Raw genomic sequence first — 16,519 nt, forward strand, 5'->3', positions numbered from 1 at the left:
CACCGGAAACAAATTTAAATAAAAAATGTTGAGATGACATGGGCAAGAAAAACCTGGTGACCCACCAGGCTTATAAAGCCCTGAGGGGAAACCCTGAGTTTTACATTTTGATGTGAAGAATTATCACCAATCCCAAATGAACTAAAAGGTGCCCTGGTTAACTCATTCACTACAATTGACAACGGTAGACGTCCAATCGCTCTCAGTCAAAATAGATTAGACGTCTACCGCGGTCAATTGCACTTGAAACATGCTCATTTCTTTCTAATACATACGACATAACTGTGATATCGCTCACTGTGAATGCTAATTCCTTTGTCTTAAATAACCAATCATTTTGTGACCGCTTGCTAACTTAACGTGGCTAACTGGTTGGGAATCACTGCTTTAGCGTGCCTATCGTTCAACACGCTCTGCTTCTTTGCTCCGAACAATCTTGTATGCGCTTCCTCACGTGCTCACAATTTAACAAAAAAAGTACTTCCATGAAACTTAGCGCAGGGTTTTGGGATGAGTTTAGGAAGAACCCATTCATTTTTCACATTGAAAATGTTTCTTAATGCACACATCAAAGCTTAGTGTAGACGTATGCATCAAAATACGTACATCAAAACTGAAAGGAAATATTGTTTTGAAGATGTGCTATATGACATTTTACAACTGACGCCCTGACTTGACGTCCAAAATGGCTGCTTGTAACTCATAGCAATGAAATCATATTGTGGCTCAGAAGCAACTTTTTTTCAACTCCCCACCTCTTCAAAATGCAAATCTTTTTTTGTTTCCCTTCTTCCAGGGTTTATTGTCCTCCCCAAAGCAAGCCAGCTGTCCTAATGGAACAATAGTATAGTCCACAACACAATATACGTTCTGCTGCTAAAGAAAAAAACTCCACAGGCTGATGCTGCTCTTCGCTTCCTCTGCGAGTGTTGCAAGTTTTCCTTTTGAATTTTATTCTAGATTTTCTGCATGTTTTCAAGTTCACACTCCACCAACGTGTGATCCGGCCTGCCATGTAGGGGTGTTACGATACGTTGATCTGATTGTTTGGTTCAAGGGACAGATGACATTTAAAAGTCTTGCTTGAATTATTTAAATACACCCATTTTTTTTTTTAACAGAAATAATGGAGAAAATATTTAAACACAGGAAATGACACTACTTAAGAGTAGGAGTGTAACAATATGGCGGAAAACACTTAGGTGACTTGAAGTTCCGCTCTGAGACCCTCAATTTGGCCAACTTTCAGAATTGTCCGAAATGCATGTGTGATACATCATTGGAAAGCTTAAAATCTCAATTTTCTGGGGGAACAAAAATTTTGAACAGGAAGGCATTTTAAAAAATATATTTATATATATATATATATATATTTTTTAACAGCAAAACCCTAATAAACCCTACTCACCAACGTCACAGAATGACGTGTCGCTGTATCCGGCCGCCATATTGTCCGTCATTGTTTATCGGTATTCTCAATGGTTTCAATTTGTCGTGCAATTTATAGTGCAATTCATGGAAGCCCCGGTGCTTTCAGACGCTGTAAACTCATTCGATACGTTGCAAAAAAGGCGTTATGTGGAAAAGCTTCAGTCTATCCATTCGCCAGATCCATATTTGAAGCCTAAATCGATATTTTTCGACCCCGCTGTCTTCGCCCTCTCTGCCTGACATCTGCTACCCTGATATCTACTACTATCTTGTCCACAGAAACTCAGCCTTTTCTCAAGAAACTTTGAAAAACTTTAAGAGCACCACTCTAACCAACATTACCCCATGTGACCCTTTACTTCCAATTTTCTAAAATGGTGACAATCAATAAAAAAAAGTTGACTGCGATGGCCGACGCTTCAAGGATAGGTGGATATTGGACAATTTCTTCAATAAAACACGCAACAACCGTGTCTGCCTCATTTGCAAAGAGAGAGTCGCTGTTTTCAAAGAGTTCGATGTGACGCGATAATGATATTACCGAACAAGACATGCTGACATGTACGACATTACAGGGAAGCAGGGGTCGCGTTAACCGAATATTTTCTGTCGTTGACCGGTTTTTTAAAACGGTGACCGAAAAAACTGAAGTCTGTCCGTCATTTTGACAGGTTGCAATTCACACCCCAGACCACAGGGTGGCGAGTGAGCACATTAATTAGCTATTGTCTCTCTTAATGCATGACGTCGTTGGCTATTCTGTCAGAATATTGTAGCGTCACCGGGGTCTGGCGGCGGCACCGTGATTGACACATCAAAGCGAGGTTCTTATTGGTGCACCCGGTGTGCCAGCGCGTCATCCAATTGGTGGACTAGATTGCCGCCTGTGTATAGACCCCAATCACATGACGTCACAACTCCGCTCCCCTGACTGGAGCCGCCATATTGTGTGTAAGCTCGTCGTGTTTACACATTACCGCTACGTACATGCCTCTTATTACGGTGTGTTTTCTGCGCGTTAACATTAATAATCAAAATGGTGAAGGCGTGTGTGGCGGTTGGTTGCAGTAACAGAGAAGATAGACGGAGAGACTTGAAGTTCTACCGTATTCTGAGAGACCCGAAGAGGAGAGCGAGATGGACTGCTGTAATTCGACAAGAAATATGGCCACCAAACGATCACCACAGACTATGTAGTAGTCATTTTATATCTGGTAAGATGCATTTAATATATATTTAGAAGATTTTGGGCTGACAACCACAATTAAGATCATTGTGTGACGTTGGTGATTGGGGTCTATATAGTTGCCTCTTTTTCTTCGGGGCGTTGTTTTGTTGGTGTTGTTGGCGGTAAGCAGAGTAAAAAGAGGGAGAAAAATACCACGACTTCCGTGTCAAATTTTTCGCCGCCAAGCAAGCGTTACAATATTAATTAAAAATGAATGAAAACTAAATACTATTGAATATGTCATCATTATCATTTTAAAAATTTAAGTGACGGGTAAAAATAGATTATGACCGGATTTTTATGACCCTGTCAGTCAAAATGACGGACAACGAAAGTGTCTAGTGCAACCTCTGCAGGGAAGATACGCAGCGAGAAATTATAGCAACTTGAAGCGAGTTTAATTTCAAAGCAGTAGTATTTCGCAAGAGCCCGAGTGTCGAAAGAGAACGCCACAAAGACGAAACTGTTGAAATTATTGATTAAAAAAAATAATAAAGCAAATGTGACACACAGAAGGGCTTGCTAAAATTTGTTTAAATATATTGTTCTATGTAAATCAGCCAAGGTAGCCCCCCGCATTTTTACCACACCAAATCTTGCCCCCTTTGCAAAAGGCTTGGACACACCTGTTTAACTTCTTTCACTTGGTACCAGCTAAATATTATTCAAAAAATAATGATGGTGCAAGAAATAAGCGAGATAACGAGATATTATCTGTTTCGATCCAAAAACTTAATGTAGCATGTATCACCGAGTGTCAAGACACAGCTGTGAATGGCCACAGCTGGATTTTTTTTAATTTCATGGGTGAAACATGGTGATATAACAAAGGTCGCGATGCAGAAATCGCAGTCAACACTGAGTGGTTGAGATTTTCTTTTTCATATAGTTACCCTTTTGAACGTAATTTTTCAATATTTTTTTGTTTGGATCGATTATCATCTAACATATCGGGGAAAATGCGACGGTAGCAAAAAAAAAAAAAAATACAAGTAAGCGATAGTTATGAGGTAGATATCCGTGACTTTTTTACAGACGCCAAATTTTTCATTGTGACGTAATTCGTTTAAAAGTTTAAAATATGGGAGTGAATAATTTTTTAAAGTCTTTTTTTTTTTTTTAAACTAAAATTTAGACGTCAATTAATGATTCTAAGCTAAAAATGACAGACATTTTGAATAATATAATTCTTTTAATGGCTAGGTTGAAACAAAAGTGGTTGCGCGACATCTGTAAACGGGGGTTTTTGGGGTAAAACGGACAGATTAAAAATAGTTTGGAGGCTTAGTGTGCCATGAATCTGCTATGGCAGCATATAGACATATTGTTCTATCAAACACAACAGTTCTTTTGGCTTAAAATACAGCAGTTTATTTTAAAGAGGGGTGCAAGAGCAGAAACTGCTTTTTCAATCTTGTCTGTGTTTTCCGCCATATATCGAAAAGGTGATAGTTGTGAAAAAAAATTAGGACACCCCGTTAAATATTCAGTTCTTTATCAAGAAGTGCTCACATACTCATAGGCGGATCTACTAATCAGGCGAGGTAGACGATCGCCTTAGGCCCCCAACCAGTAGGGGGCCCCCAACCAACTGCCCTTGCCCGGATGAGCAACGGCTTGGGCCACCAGAGCCAGCAGCACCCCCAACTATTCGTCATGTGTAATTATGTCAGCATACCAAACAAACAAATAACAAAACGAAAAAAGAAAGCAATTTGAATGCTGCATTTATATCATCCCCCCCCCCCCACACACACACACACACACACACATGCACTACAATGGACTGTTCCACGACGACGGACTGAGTATCAGTCGCTTAGCTTCATTTAGTGCCGTTTAGCATCGCTGAGCTCCGCTTAGCTGTTCGTTAGCTTCACTTAGCTCTCCCGCGGTTTTCACGCCACTAAGCTCGCTATTTTTACAGCTCACTTGCTACTTTGCACGTCGGCTATCGTTTATTTCGAACACATGAGCGAACATGCTCTCCATGAGTGCCAAAATGCACTGACGGAGAAGTTGAGAACAGGCCTCTAATGCCTCTTTTAACTTTCTTCTTCTTCACCCGAACATAAAATACACGACAGCACACCCTGTGGCGAAACAATGTAGTACATTTCCAATCAGTCAGACGATAACACTCAACAGCTGGTTAACAGCAAAAATATAAATAATGATTTCTGGAGTTAATCCAACATACTTCAGAATTAATATTATAATATGTTGAGTAAATACCACATAATACAGATTCTTCACTAAGAATAGCTTTCAAATGACACTCTTCATGACAAATAGGATTGGCAATGAATAATTATTATAATTATTAGGGTTGTTCCGATCATGTTTTTTTGCTCCCGATCCCGATCGTTTTAGTTTGAGTATCTGCCGATCCCGATATTTCCCAATCCGATTGCCTTTTTTTTGCTCCCGATTCAATTCCAATCATTCCCGATAATTTTTCCCGATCATATACATTTTGGCAATGCATTAAGAAAAAAATGAATAAAACTCGGACTAATATATACATTCAACATACAGTACATAAGTACTGTATTTGTTTATTATGACAATAAATCCTCAAAATGGCATTTACATTATTAACATTCTTTCTGTGAGAGGGATTCACGGATAGAAAGACTTGTAATTCTTAAAGGATAAATGTGACTTTGTATATTGTGACTAAATATTGCCATCTAGTGGATTTTTTTGAGCTTTCAGTAAATGATACTGCAGCCATTTAACTTCTGCCCAAATGCATGATAGGAAGTGCAACCATGACTGTGCGTAATGGTACCAATTGATATATCTTCTCAGCGTTGGGAAATAAAATAGGGTGTTAAGAAAAAGATCAACTACTACCTTTCTTCCCCACATTGCTTCCCACGATATTTCTAATCATTGAGAGAGGGATTGTAAGGCTTTAGCCAATAAAAAAAGGCTTCACAAGGCTGCCAAAATTCTCTCTACTCATTTTACGTTTACTTTTAGCTCTATGTATATGTAATACAGTGCCATTATAGAGTGAACGCATTTTAATGTTATATCCGCCGTTGACGCAATAAATTTGACAGCCCTACTTTTAGCCAAGACTAAAGACTCTGGATGAGTGTAAGGCATTTTGTCTGTAATGTTATATACAATTAGAAAACAATTTAATTAAACAATATATAATATATATATATATTAAAAAAGGCATGTCCGATTTTTTTTTGCTGATTCCGATACTTTGAAAATGACGTGATCGGACCTGATCGATCGGCATCCCGATCGATCGGGACATCTTTGATAATTATTATACTACTATTATATATAGTATTACACTATAATAATGTTGCTAGAATTTTTTTTTTTTTTAAGAATTGTTTTGAATAATGTTGGAAAGGCAAAGTCAGTGTTCTGAATCTGTTTACTTTCCACTCTTTTGCACTAGTAAATGCTATCAGCATTTAACCTCATTGTTTATTTGTGATTAATTATTGTTATTTACATGATTATTTGTACTTTAATAAAGAATTTAAGTGTTCCAAAATAGTTTTGTGAATTAATAAGCGTCAGCAAAAATTGCATTGCTAAATTAGTAAAAAAAGAAAAAAAAAGAAAAAGAACATTATTAGATTAGTCGATTAATCATAAAACTAGTCGGCTGACGAATCAGGAGAAAACTTGTCGTTTAGGACAGCCCTAGTGTATCAGAACATATTTCCTCCACGCCCTTCTCACCTTTTTAACCCCTGGCCCATGAAGAGGGCCCCTGGATATTTTCGCCTTAGGCACCAAAATTGCTAAGTCCGCCAATGCACATACTGCATGTCCATAGGGCTTCCTAATTTTTTCACATGACTGTATATCGTGATGCTTTGTAGCCATAAGTGTTATCGATATAAAATAAAATCGATAAACGATAAAATCATTTGTTATTATTCACAGCCAATAACAATTGCAGTCAAATGTAATACTCCACAACTGTCGATTACGATCAAGCTGGTCAGAAAAGTGGCAATCACGGCCTGACCAAAATCGAGATGTCCCGGATCGTGCGGTCAAGGTGTTATCTGTCTCTTTTAAGCAACGATCAGATCGAAATAAAACCACATGGTCATCTTTTAGGAACCCCAGATTTTCATTCAATGTCTGAAATGTTTCAGGAACAGTTGTCAAAAACAAACACCCTAATGTATGACAATAAGCATACCTTTTTGTTTTAAGAATAGGAAAAAGGTTCCCCATGCCTGCCTTAAAGAGGAAGACTGCATCAATGGGGAAAAAAATGGTGCAATGCGGACTGTTGCTCTTACTGTATTTTTACTCATTTTTACTTTATTAAAACCTCTTTCTATTGTGTCAAAGCTCACCCTGAGTGGATGGTTGCATAACACATTTTATTTTTGAAACTACAAGTGTAGCCTAGACTGCTCAGGGGTTATTCAAATTTGAGTCGAGCTATTTTTTTCCCCGTTTTTGGTGACGATCAAGCGAGCATCTGGGAAAGTTGCATCCCATGCGTCTGTCTACACAATGACTTTTGCACTGATTTTTTTTTGTATTACTACTACTACTCTAATGGGAAAAAAAGAGGGCATGGGACTCTTTACGGCCTCATCCCCATCCCCCCCAAAACTGGATGCTGCAATTAGTCTTTTTAAAGAAAAAGAAGAAAAAAAGTTTGCACTTAAATATGTTTATTAGATGCGGAAAAAAATGGCTTTACATGTTTTTGTGCTGTGCTCACAACTCACAGATGGCTAATACGTTAGAGAGAAAAACTATTAAAATCCTATCTATTGAGCATTTATTTTAATATTGTGTTCAGATTGAAATGTGCTCTGTATCATACTGTGTATATTGTAATTAATTGATTTGATGACGGGGAGGGTTGGGGAGGACACATTTAACATTTCTCCCGTGGGAGGTTTTGCCATGGATAGTTATATTTCTAAAGCCTAAAGTATACATATTAATAATATTAAAAATAATCTTGAATACACCGTTTCCCTCTTTTTCTTTATTCAATCAATATAAACATCTTTGATATAAAAAGATGTTCCAGAATGTATCATGTAATAATGTGTGGAACATGAAAAGTAACGTCAGTTATTTTGCTGAGTAACTAAATTACTTTTAGGGAGAAGTCATTTGTAACTGTACCATAATTTTCTGACTACAAGCCACTACTTTTTTTTCCCCCCGTCATTTTGAATCCTGTGCCATAGACTTCATAATGATATTGACGGGACACAGTCCCAAGACACTGCGCCACGCCTTCCAGTAGGGGGCCGTTCCACACTCCGGTTCGGTCGGTCAAAGTCAGTCGCAGTTAATCTCAAACTAATGCAGCGATGAAACGCCGGATTTAGGTTGTAAAATTATGAAAACTGTACCGCATACAAACAAGAAGGATTGTCTCAGGAGTGATTTGTTCGAGGATTCAAGGTAATTATATTTTTCGTACCATGCATGCATTTTGAAACGTGCAAAAAAAATGGGAGAAATTCGCCCGCCACGGCATTGGCGTCATAATTTGCAATATTTACGTAAAATGCTAACTGCCCGTTTTTTTTGTTTTGTTTTTTTTTTGCTTTTCACCAAGAATCGAGACTGTTTTCCTTTGATATCTTTAAAGAATTCAGGGATTTAAGCATTTATTTGCAAGAATTTTCAACGTAAAAACCTCTTTGTGGTGATATGGCGGCACCACAGTGGCTAAAAGTCTATCAGCACATTTGACATGGTTACATTAAATGCTAACTTCCCGTTTTTTTTTTTTTATTATTATTTATTTTTTTTAACCAAGAATCGAGACCGTTGTATGTCCATATCCATAAAGAATTAAGGGATTTAAGCATTTATTTACAAGAATTTTCAATGTAAAAAGCTCTTTGTGATGATAAGGCGGCGCCACAGTGGCTTAAAGACTAGCAGCACATTCAACATATTTACATAAAATAAATGCTAACTTCCGTTTTTTTTTTTTTTTGCTTTTAACAAAGAATCGAGACAGTTTTACGTCCATATCTATAAAGAATTCAGGGATTTAAGCATTTATTTACAAGAATTTTCAATGTAAAGAGCTCTTTGTGATTATAAGGAGGCGCCACAGTGGCTTAAAGACTAGCAGCACATTCAACATATTTACATAAAATAAATGCTAACTTCCGTTTTTTTTTTTTTTTTGCTTTTAACCAAGAATCGAGACTGTTTTACGTCCATATCTATAAAGAATTCAGGGATTTAAGCATTTATTTACAAGAATTTTCAACGTAATAGCTCTTTGTTTCCACTTGGTCAGCTTTGACTGCGATTGGCCCCCTACTAATCAGCCCCGCGCCTCGTGTCCCGTGAATATATTATGAAGTCTATGCCTGTGAATTATAGTCCAGTGCGGCTTATTTGTTCATTTATTTGGATTTAATAGATTTTATTTGACAGTGGTGTCATACGACCGCCATAATTATGACATGACACTATCATGAGCATTAATGAATGCTTATGAAAGATCTCATTAAGTGTCATCTGGCAAATTATGTCACTAACTCCATTTATGTCCAGCTCAGATCTTTTACATCCATTTAAAACTGAGATAATTTGACATGTCATAAGCATTCATTAATGCTCATGGCAGTGTCGTGCCATAATTTTGATGGTCTTATGACAGTTTTATAGCGCCACTGTCAAATAAAGTGTTACCAAATACCATAACTAGCAATTGATGAAACAACTGGTACAGTAACTGAAGAAATAATTAGCACAGAACATTAATTTTGATTGTTGTATTGGGTTCATTTTGTCTACACGTATAGATTAATTAAATTTTTCTTTTATCCCAGACAATAGATATAGGTGGTTTGAATACCTGACATGTTGCCGAGACAGCCTGTTCCCTGCAGAGCTGCTGGATTACTAATGTTGCTGTTCATACTATAATTATTGACATGCAATGGTATGTTTTAATTACTTTATCCTGAAAACATAGTCAACAACACTATTGATTGCATGGGTTGTCCGTGATTCTCATGCGTGCATGTTTTTTTTTGTTTTTTTTTTTGGTATGCTAAGCAAGCAGGCACCATTGACTTGTGCTAGCTTAGCCACTCCGGAGCCCTGAAACTAAAAAATAATAAACTACACGGAATTTATTGAAATCCAACTCCAATGACTAATTAAACCCCGCTAAATCAAAGCTTAAACCTTATCTCAATAATTCTGAACTTCCCCTTTAAGACCCCCTGTATGTACTTAATTCTGGACTTTATATCAAACAACACAATTTCCAATATTTTTTTTAATTGGGTTTTACATCACCGACAAGAGTAAAGTGCAGATTAATGAGTCCACTGAGCGGCTATAAAGGTGCCTGGCAAGCTACATGTTGAGTATAATAGTGCTAAATGACATCTACAGTATGTGTAAATAAAGCTCAGACTAATAAACGACAATAATTGGTTGATTGCACCATTTTTCTGTGTAGAGACAAAACTGCTCTTAGTCACAACATTGGACATAACGGATAGCCCTTCATTGTAAAGAAGAGTAACAAATGGGCTAATGCTAGCTTTATTCTGCTTCGCAAGAATAGCCTCTGGTCCTTTGCGCGTTGGCGTCAGTAATCGCCTTCGTGTTTCCTGTCCAGAGGCGGCATGAAGTCCGTCTCAAGGTCCGCCTGTTCTGATTCGTGGTCGGTCTGTCAGAATGCACCAAACGGACAACCCAAATGAGGATTTTTAGGTGATGACGTTCTTAAAAATAGAATACTACTTACCTTTGCTAAACGTGACTGACACTTCTTTGCGGCGATAGCCGGCAACGCGCCCCGGTGGTTGAAGGCGAACGCCGTGGGCCCCGGGAAGGAGCGTTGCGGTCCCGGGACGCTCAATTTGATTTTGGGCAGTTGATAGTGGGTGCCGTTGCGTCGGCCGAGGGGCTCGGCTACGTGTTTTGGGTTGTGCTGAAGAAGGTAAAGGTGTTTTTAGGACATGTTTCATCATGTGTTGTTTTCAAGTAAATTAAAAGAAATGTTTTCTGTTTGTCCCCAGTGTCACTGTCAACCTGTAAAGTTGTGTTCATGTCCCTTTAAGAAAATTCCCCATTTATTCATGACATCACTCTTCTGCAATAACATCACACCAGTGGCGGGAAATTCAACTGTGGTAAGCAATTTTAATTTTGACCTTTAAAAATATGATTTTGCAGTTTTATGAAGTACGTAAAGTGTGGTTGATCATAACGTGCTCACTCTGTTAAAGCTATATAACAAATTTCATTTGAAAAGGTTTATTTGTAAATTGATAGATTGCTCGTCAAGTATCCAAAATCATGTTAGCTATTAAGCTAGGCAGAGAGCTAGCTTTTGCACAAAATGTCTCCTCTGTGAGTGTCCAATCCGTAACGTCTAAATGGTACCCTATACAGTATTAAATTTACAAAAAAGACCCTACTGCAAATGATTTGGAACTGTTACTAAGTGATAAATTACCGTGTAATGTCAGAGGAAATCCAATTGTCAGATTCTGCGAACCCCTTAACACACAGTCACACAAAGGCGTAGGTTTGCAGGTTTGCATAGGGACGGTTGGGACAAAGCAGTACCAACTTTTAACTTTTAAGCAACCTTATTTGCGTTAGATAATATGTTCAGTAATATAGGTCATTTACATTGTCTTCCCATATGTTGTAATGATAGAATTGACCCTACCATTATTAAGTGAATTATTTTCAGACTTACATTTACCCCTTTTTTATTTGCTGAATGTCCCATTCCATGTTTTTTTTTTCCTCAGACGCACGATTGGCTGATGACTTCAATTAACACATACACATGCAACTCTCACAGTACATAATTACGTTACATGGGACGGATATTAGAATATTTCGGCCAGCAGCCCGCTGTTGTAAATAATGTAAAACATGATTGTTGTGAAATGTACCACTAATTTTGCTACTGAAAATCCGACCTGCATCACAGTTTAGCATTACCATTACATTAAAGTGCGTACGAGAGGAGAAAATAAGTCTTAATAGCATTATTAAGTGAATTAGAATCATATTTTGAAATTATTTGACTATATACAACAATTTGGCAAAGCACAGATGACGAAAAATTTGTGTTTTAATCCGCCGTTTAGCCACGACTACCATTATAGGGCTCTAGCGTCCCCAACAGGAGCATGACATCGGCAGGGTCATGGTTTCATCTGATTTAGAATTCAGCCCATTGAGGGGGAATAATTCAGAACATGGAAAATGCGACGAAGAAAGCAACAAGATGTCATTGTTTCAGTCTCTCTACTCCAATATTTCTACAGGATATTATTTTTATATAAGTATTTTCCCCCAATTGCTAAATAAATAGTATGGTCATTACAAATAACAGTCTTATGCTAAATGGAATATGAAATAATATAAATGCATTTATTCAGTACGACATGGCAAAATTACTCCATAATGGTCTAAACTGTCGACTTCACCTTTACTGTCGCACCTCCCGAACGATATTTTCTGCCACTGCAGTTAGTCAGGCTTTTGTCATTTCCCTGCCCCCCGGCTTCGGAGAATGTAAACAAAACAAGAGGCGTTACAGCTAGCCGACATGCTAACCTAAATCGAGTCATGTTTCAAAGTCTTCGAAGCGAAATATCACACATAACTAGCCCGGATCCTTTCACATGACTGCGGGGTTGTCGATTGTCGATCGGCAAGCAAGTTAGAGCTCGTCGTTCCCCTGCTGAGGGCAGAGGGCTCGTTTGCGGGGAAGCAGCTGGACAATGAACGCCGGACAAACCGGCCGACGTCGGAGGAGCGTGTAGCTGCCAAATGGTCAACACGAATATGGCAAAATAATGCTTTACTACACGGCGAAGACGTAAACAGCGAGAGAGTCATCAGAGAGCGGATGCAGTTGTTGTGCAGCTAACATGGCAAAATGTGTCTGAGGAGAGCTCTTCTACATGCCCATCCATACTCAAACGTAAGTAAATAGTCCTTTATTTATAAAAAAGTTTGTAGTGTTTACTTTGTAATAGCTGTATTCTCGGCCAATTTCTGAGTTGGTGGAAAATTTGACAGAACACGAAGAGGGCAATAAGCCAAGTACAGTGCTCTCCCGGCGGGGGGATGTGCGACAATCCGCTGGTCGTCGGCCGTGTGCACAAGTAACATGTCAGCCACAAAATGCAAGCCACCTCCGTATTAAAATGATCCCAGGATTTGACATAATACAACACACGATGTTTACTCACTTCCTCTTAAATCCATTGGTCCCACAGTAGTAGGGCTTGTTTTGGCCAATATCCGCCGGTTAATGGGAACCTTATGAAACCCCAAAAAGGCTCACACGCCTCTCCTTGGTGCAGCAACATTTTTCTGCAGCCGTTTGGCTGGCGTAACACGAAAAATAAACAATTTAATCCTTAAATCATCTGAATCCGCAGTCCATCTGCATGCTATAAACCAATACTGTATTGTGAGCAGTGTTGTTATTTTACTTTTAAAAAGTAATTAATTACAGTTACAAATTACTTCTCCCAAAAAGTAATTGCGTTAGTAACTCAGTTACCTGAATTTAAGAGTAATTAGTTACTTGGCAAAGTAACTAGTGATAATTTTCATGTTTATTTTTTTTTCTCAAAAAAAAAAAAAAAGGTCAAAAAAGGGACAATTGGCCCTAGCCCAATTCTTTACCCTCCACTTAACTAGACACAAGGGTATTGCGATAACTAGATCGTAACCTTTGCTACGTGTGGAAGTCATTTAAAGTTGTGAATCAACCATTAAAGTTGTTAAAATTGCTCCCGCTATTGCATTAGTTCCCTTCTGTCTACTTTCAACATGTGTAAGTTTTAAAACTGATCATCATTTAAATATAGATTTAAGTCAAGATTTTGCCGATTTAGGACTATTTTAGATTAAATTTTTTTTTTTTTTAAAGTAGGTTCGCTAGGAAGGATCTCTACAACAGAGCCTTCCTGAGAGGTCTTCTGCTTTAAGATGGCGGCTGTTTACTAACGCATTTAGTCCTTAAAACATGTTGCCAATGCAGCCGTGTCTATCATTTGCATCTAGTTCTATAATATGCGATATCTACCGTATCATGTGGGCGAATTTTGTAGGCTGCAGTCAGGTATTATTGGAGCCACCTAGCATGGCGTTTGCAACGGCGTCTTCCCCACTCCTGTTCTGCTCTCTCGTCTCCGTGAGTCCGTCTCTGACTTTTTTTATTCAACCGACTTAGTAACGCATAGTAATGCGCGCCTTTCCCGCCTCAGTAACGGTAACGGCGTTGCCAAGATGAGAAAAGTAATTACCGTATTTTTCGGACTATAAGTCGCGTTTTTTTTCATATTTTGGCTGGGGGTGCGACTTATACTCAGGAGCGACTTATGTGTGGAATTATTAACACATTATGATATAATTCCACATGTTATTTTGGTGTTTTGCAGTGACACTGATGGTTTTGTAAAGTTGTTAGCATGTTCTTATGCTATAGTTATCTGAATAACTCTTTATAGCTATGGCCACGTTCGCGTTCTGCCTTTGGCAGTGTATGTTCAATTGTATTATTGACTTTTTTATCTTGAAATGGATGCATTTAGTTTGTGGCGCTTTCATGCCCACGTGAGGGCGCACTCGCACTTGTTTACATGGAGAAGAGTGCTCACACGCCAGAAGAAGACGGACAGCTACGTAGCTCTGAGTGAGTGGGCGAGTTACAGCGAGAGAGAATAGACGGCTGCGAGCCTACTTTCATTGTTTATGCTTTAAAATAATCTCTACAGAGGCAACGCCTGCGTGTATCATCTTTTCTGTTGTTGTTGTGTGTTTTCCACCCGCGATTGGACACTTAGAGCCAGTTGTGTGGTTGTTTGAACGATGTGCTAATGATAGCGAACGCATGCTAACCTGTTTCTTATTACTAATAGTACCTAATTATCATTTATTTACGTTGATGCGAACCTGTTTTCTATCGAGGACCAAATTGATTCAGCAAATTATACGGACGTCCAGCATTGTCTTTTGGGAGTTCGCTGTACAGCCAGGACCGAGCTGTAGCGTAGGACAGTATATTCACATTTCGTTGTTCATGCACTGTACACTGTATATTTATTCAGCATGTTGTTCTCTATTGTATTTTTATATTAAATTGCCTTTCAAGATGACATGTCTGTTCTATGTGTTGGATTTTATCAAGTAAATTTCCCCCCAAAATTCGACTTATACTCCGGTGCGACTTGTATATGTTTTTTTTCTCTTCGTTGGGCATTTTATGGCTGGATCGACTTATACTCAGGAGCGACTTGTAGTCCGAAAAATACGGTAATTAGATTACTCACTACTTAAAAAAATAACGCCGTTAGTAACGCCATTATATTGTAACGCCGTTATTAACAACACTGATTGTGAGATGCTGACCCGGGTGACGTCACATTCGCATTCGTCCTAAACCCGAGACTGAAGCCGGAAGTCACTCATTTTCATGGCGCGGGATTCAAAAATTGAATATATAAAACAATCGCTTCCACACACATCCAAGCGGTCCATTTCATTCAGGAGCATAAAACACCACGTGAAATATGAAATAAACATGCTTTTTAGTGTTGTACGCACTTTAAAGCTATATAACAAATTTAATGAATCATTTCAAAAGTTTTTTTTGTAAATTGATAGATAGCTGATGAAGTATCCAAAATCTTGTTAGTTATTATGCAAGCAAAGCTTGGCTGAGGGCTAGCTTTCGCACAAAATGTCTCCTCTGTTAGTGTCCACTCTGTTACAACCAAATAGTACCCTATATAAATTTTTAAAAAAAAACGCAAATGATTTCAAATAGTGACTAGCTGATAAATTACCGTGTAATTACCCTCTAACGTCCGAGGAAAGCCAACCACCAGATTCTGCGAACCGCTTAAACCATTAGCGGACTTTAGTGCATGTTGGAACGATGCTAACGTTTCTGAAGTACTTACAGTAATTAAAGGGGTGGGTCTGGTGTGTCTCCCCCTCATTTGCTTGCTAAGTCGAGTGGGTCGCCACAAGAGGTCTGAGGTCACATGAGAGGCGTTTTTCTGCACGCATTCAAGTAGCCCGCAAACTCCAGCATTACTTTCACTTTTTTTTTCAGCCAACCTGATGGAAAAAAAAGCACAGTATTTCTTAGGGAATGAAATGTTAAATGAGTATTCTCCAGGCTGGTGAAAAGAGTATTTAGCGTCATGCTCACCGCAGCTCCCGAAAGTAAGTGTGCCTCAAGGCCGTGGCTGCCGTGATGCGTTCATCGGCGTCGTAAGCCAGCATCTGGTAGAGCAGCGACACGGCGGGAGCGGCGCAGTTGGGTAGCAGGCGAGAGATTCCGCTGCCCTTCTTGGCGGGGAAGTTGAAATGCATCGCTCGAGACCTGCACGCATTTGTTACAAACAACGGCTGTTTGGTTGCTTTTTATTTGGATTTTGATGGAAAAGGTGCCGCAAGGAGAAGATGGTTAGCATGTGTGTTTTTTGTGATGAAATTATTTTTTGTCTAGATATTAGTTTGCTTTGGTTGGATAATTTTTCAACCATTGTAGAAGGATTGGTGTCATGGGAAGTCTAGAGAGTGCAGGTATATGTGAATGTACAGGTCAAATGTACAATGTATCACAAAAGTGAGTACACCCCTCGCATTTCTGCAGATATTTAAGTACATCTTTTCATGGGACAACACTGACAAAATGACACTTTGACACAATGAAAAGTAGTCTGTGTGCAGCTTATATAATTAATTTATTTTCCCCTTAAAATATAGCCATTAATATCTAAACCCCTGGCAACAAAAGTGAGTACACTGCATGGGAAGTACGTACATCCCTAAATGTCCAAATTGAGTACTGCTTGT

The 16,519-nt window shown here is 38.7% G+C and overlaps 2 protein-coding genes across 3 annotated transcripts in view; one reads left to right on the forward strand and one right to left on the reverse strand.

The window, feature by feature from the left end:
• LOC130930816 (WD repeat-containing protein 20) overlaps positions 1–8,603 on the forward strand; it is a 23,308-nt gene extending 14,705 nt beyond the window's left edge. The window contains exon 4 of the mRNA XM_057858980.1: positions 797–8,603. Coding sequence (XP_057714963.1) covers positions 797–850 — 54 coding nt within the window. The 3' untranslated portion in view covers positions 851–8,603. The remainder of the gene's footprint in view (positions 1–796) is intronic.
• The window catches only part of LOC130930818 (MAPK/MAK/MRK overlapping kinase-like), a 26,942-nt gene continuing 16,394 nt past the window's right edge, over positions 5,972–16,519 (reverse strand). For both annotated transcript variants that reach the window (XM_057858982.1, XM_057858983.1), the window contains 4 exons: positions 15,870–16,043; positions 15,616–15,775; positions 10,416–10,601; positions 5,972–10,337 (listed from right to left, as the gene is read on the reverse strand). In XM_057858982.1, coding sequence (XP_057714965.1) covers positions 10,257–10,337; positions 10,416–10,601; positions 15,616–15,775; positions 15,870–16,043 — 601 coding nt within the window. In that variant the 3' untranslated portion in view covers positions 5,972–10,256. The remainder of the gene's footprint in view (positions 10,338–10,415; positions 10,602–15,615; positions 15,776–15,869; positions 16,044–16,519) is intronic.

Source organism: Corythoichthys intestinalis, chromosome 15 (genome assembly GCF_030265065.1).
Source record: "Corythoichthys intestinalis isolate RoL2023-P3 chromosome 15, ASM3026506v1, whole genome shotgun sequence".
Taxonomy (NCBI): domain Eukaryota; kingdom Metazoa; phylum Chordata; class Actinopteri; order Syngnathiformes; family Syngnathidae; genus Corythoichthys; species Corythoichthys intestinalis.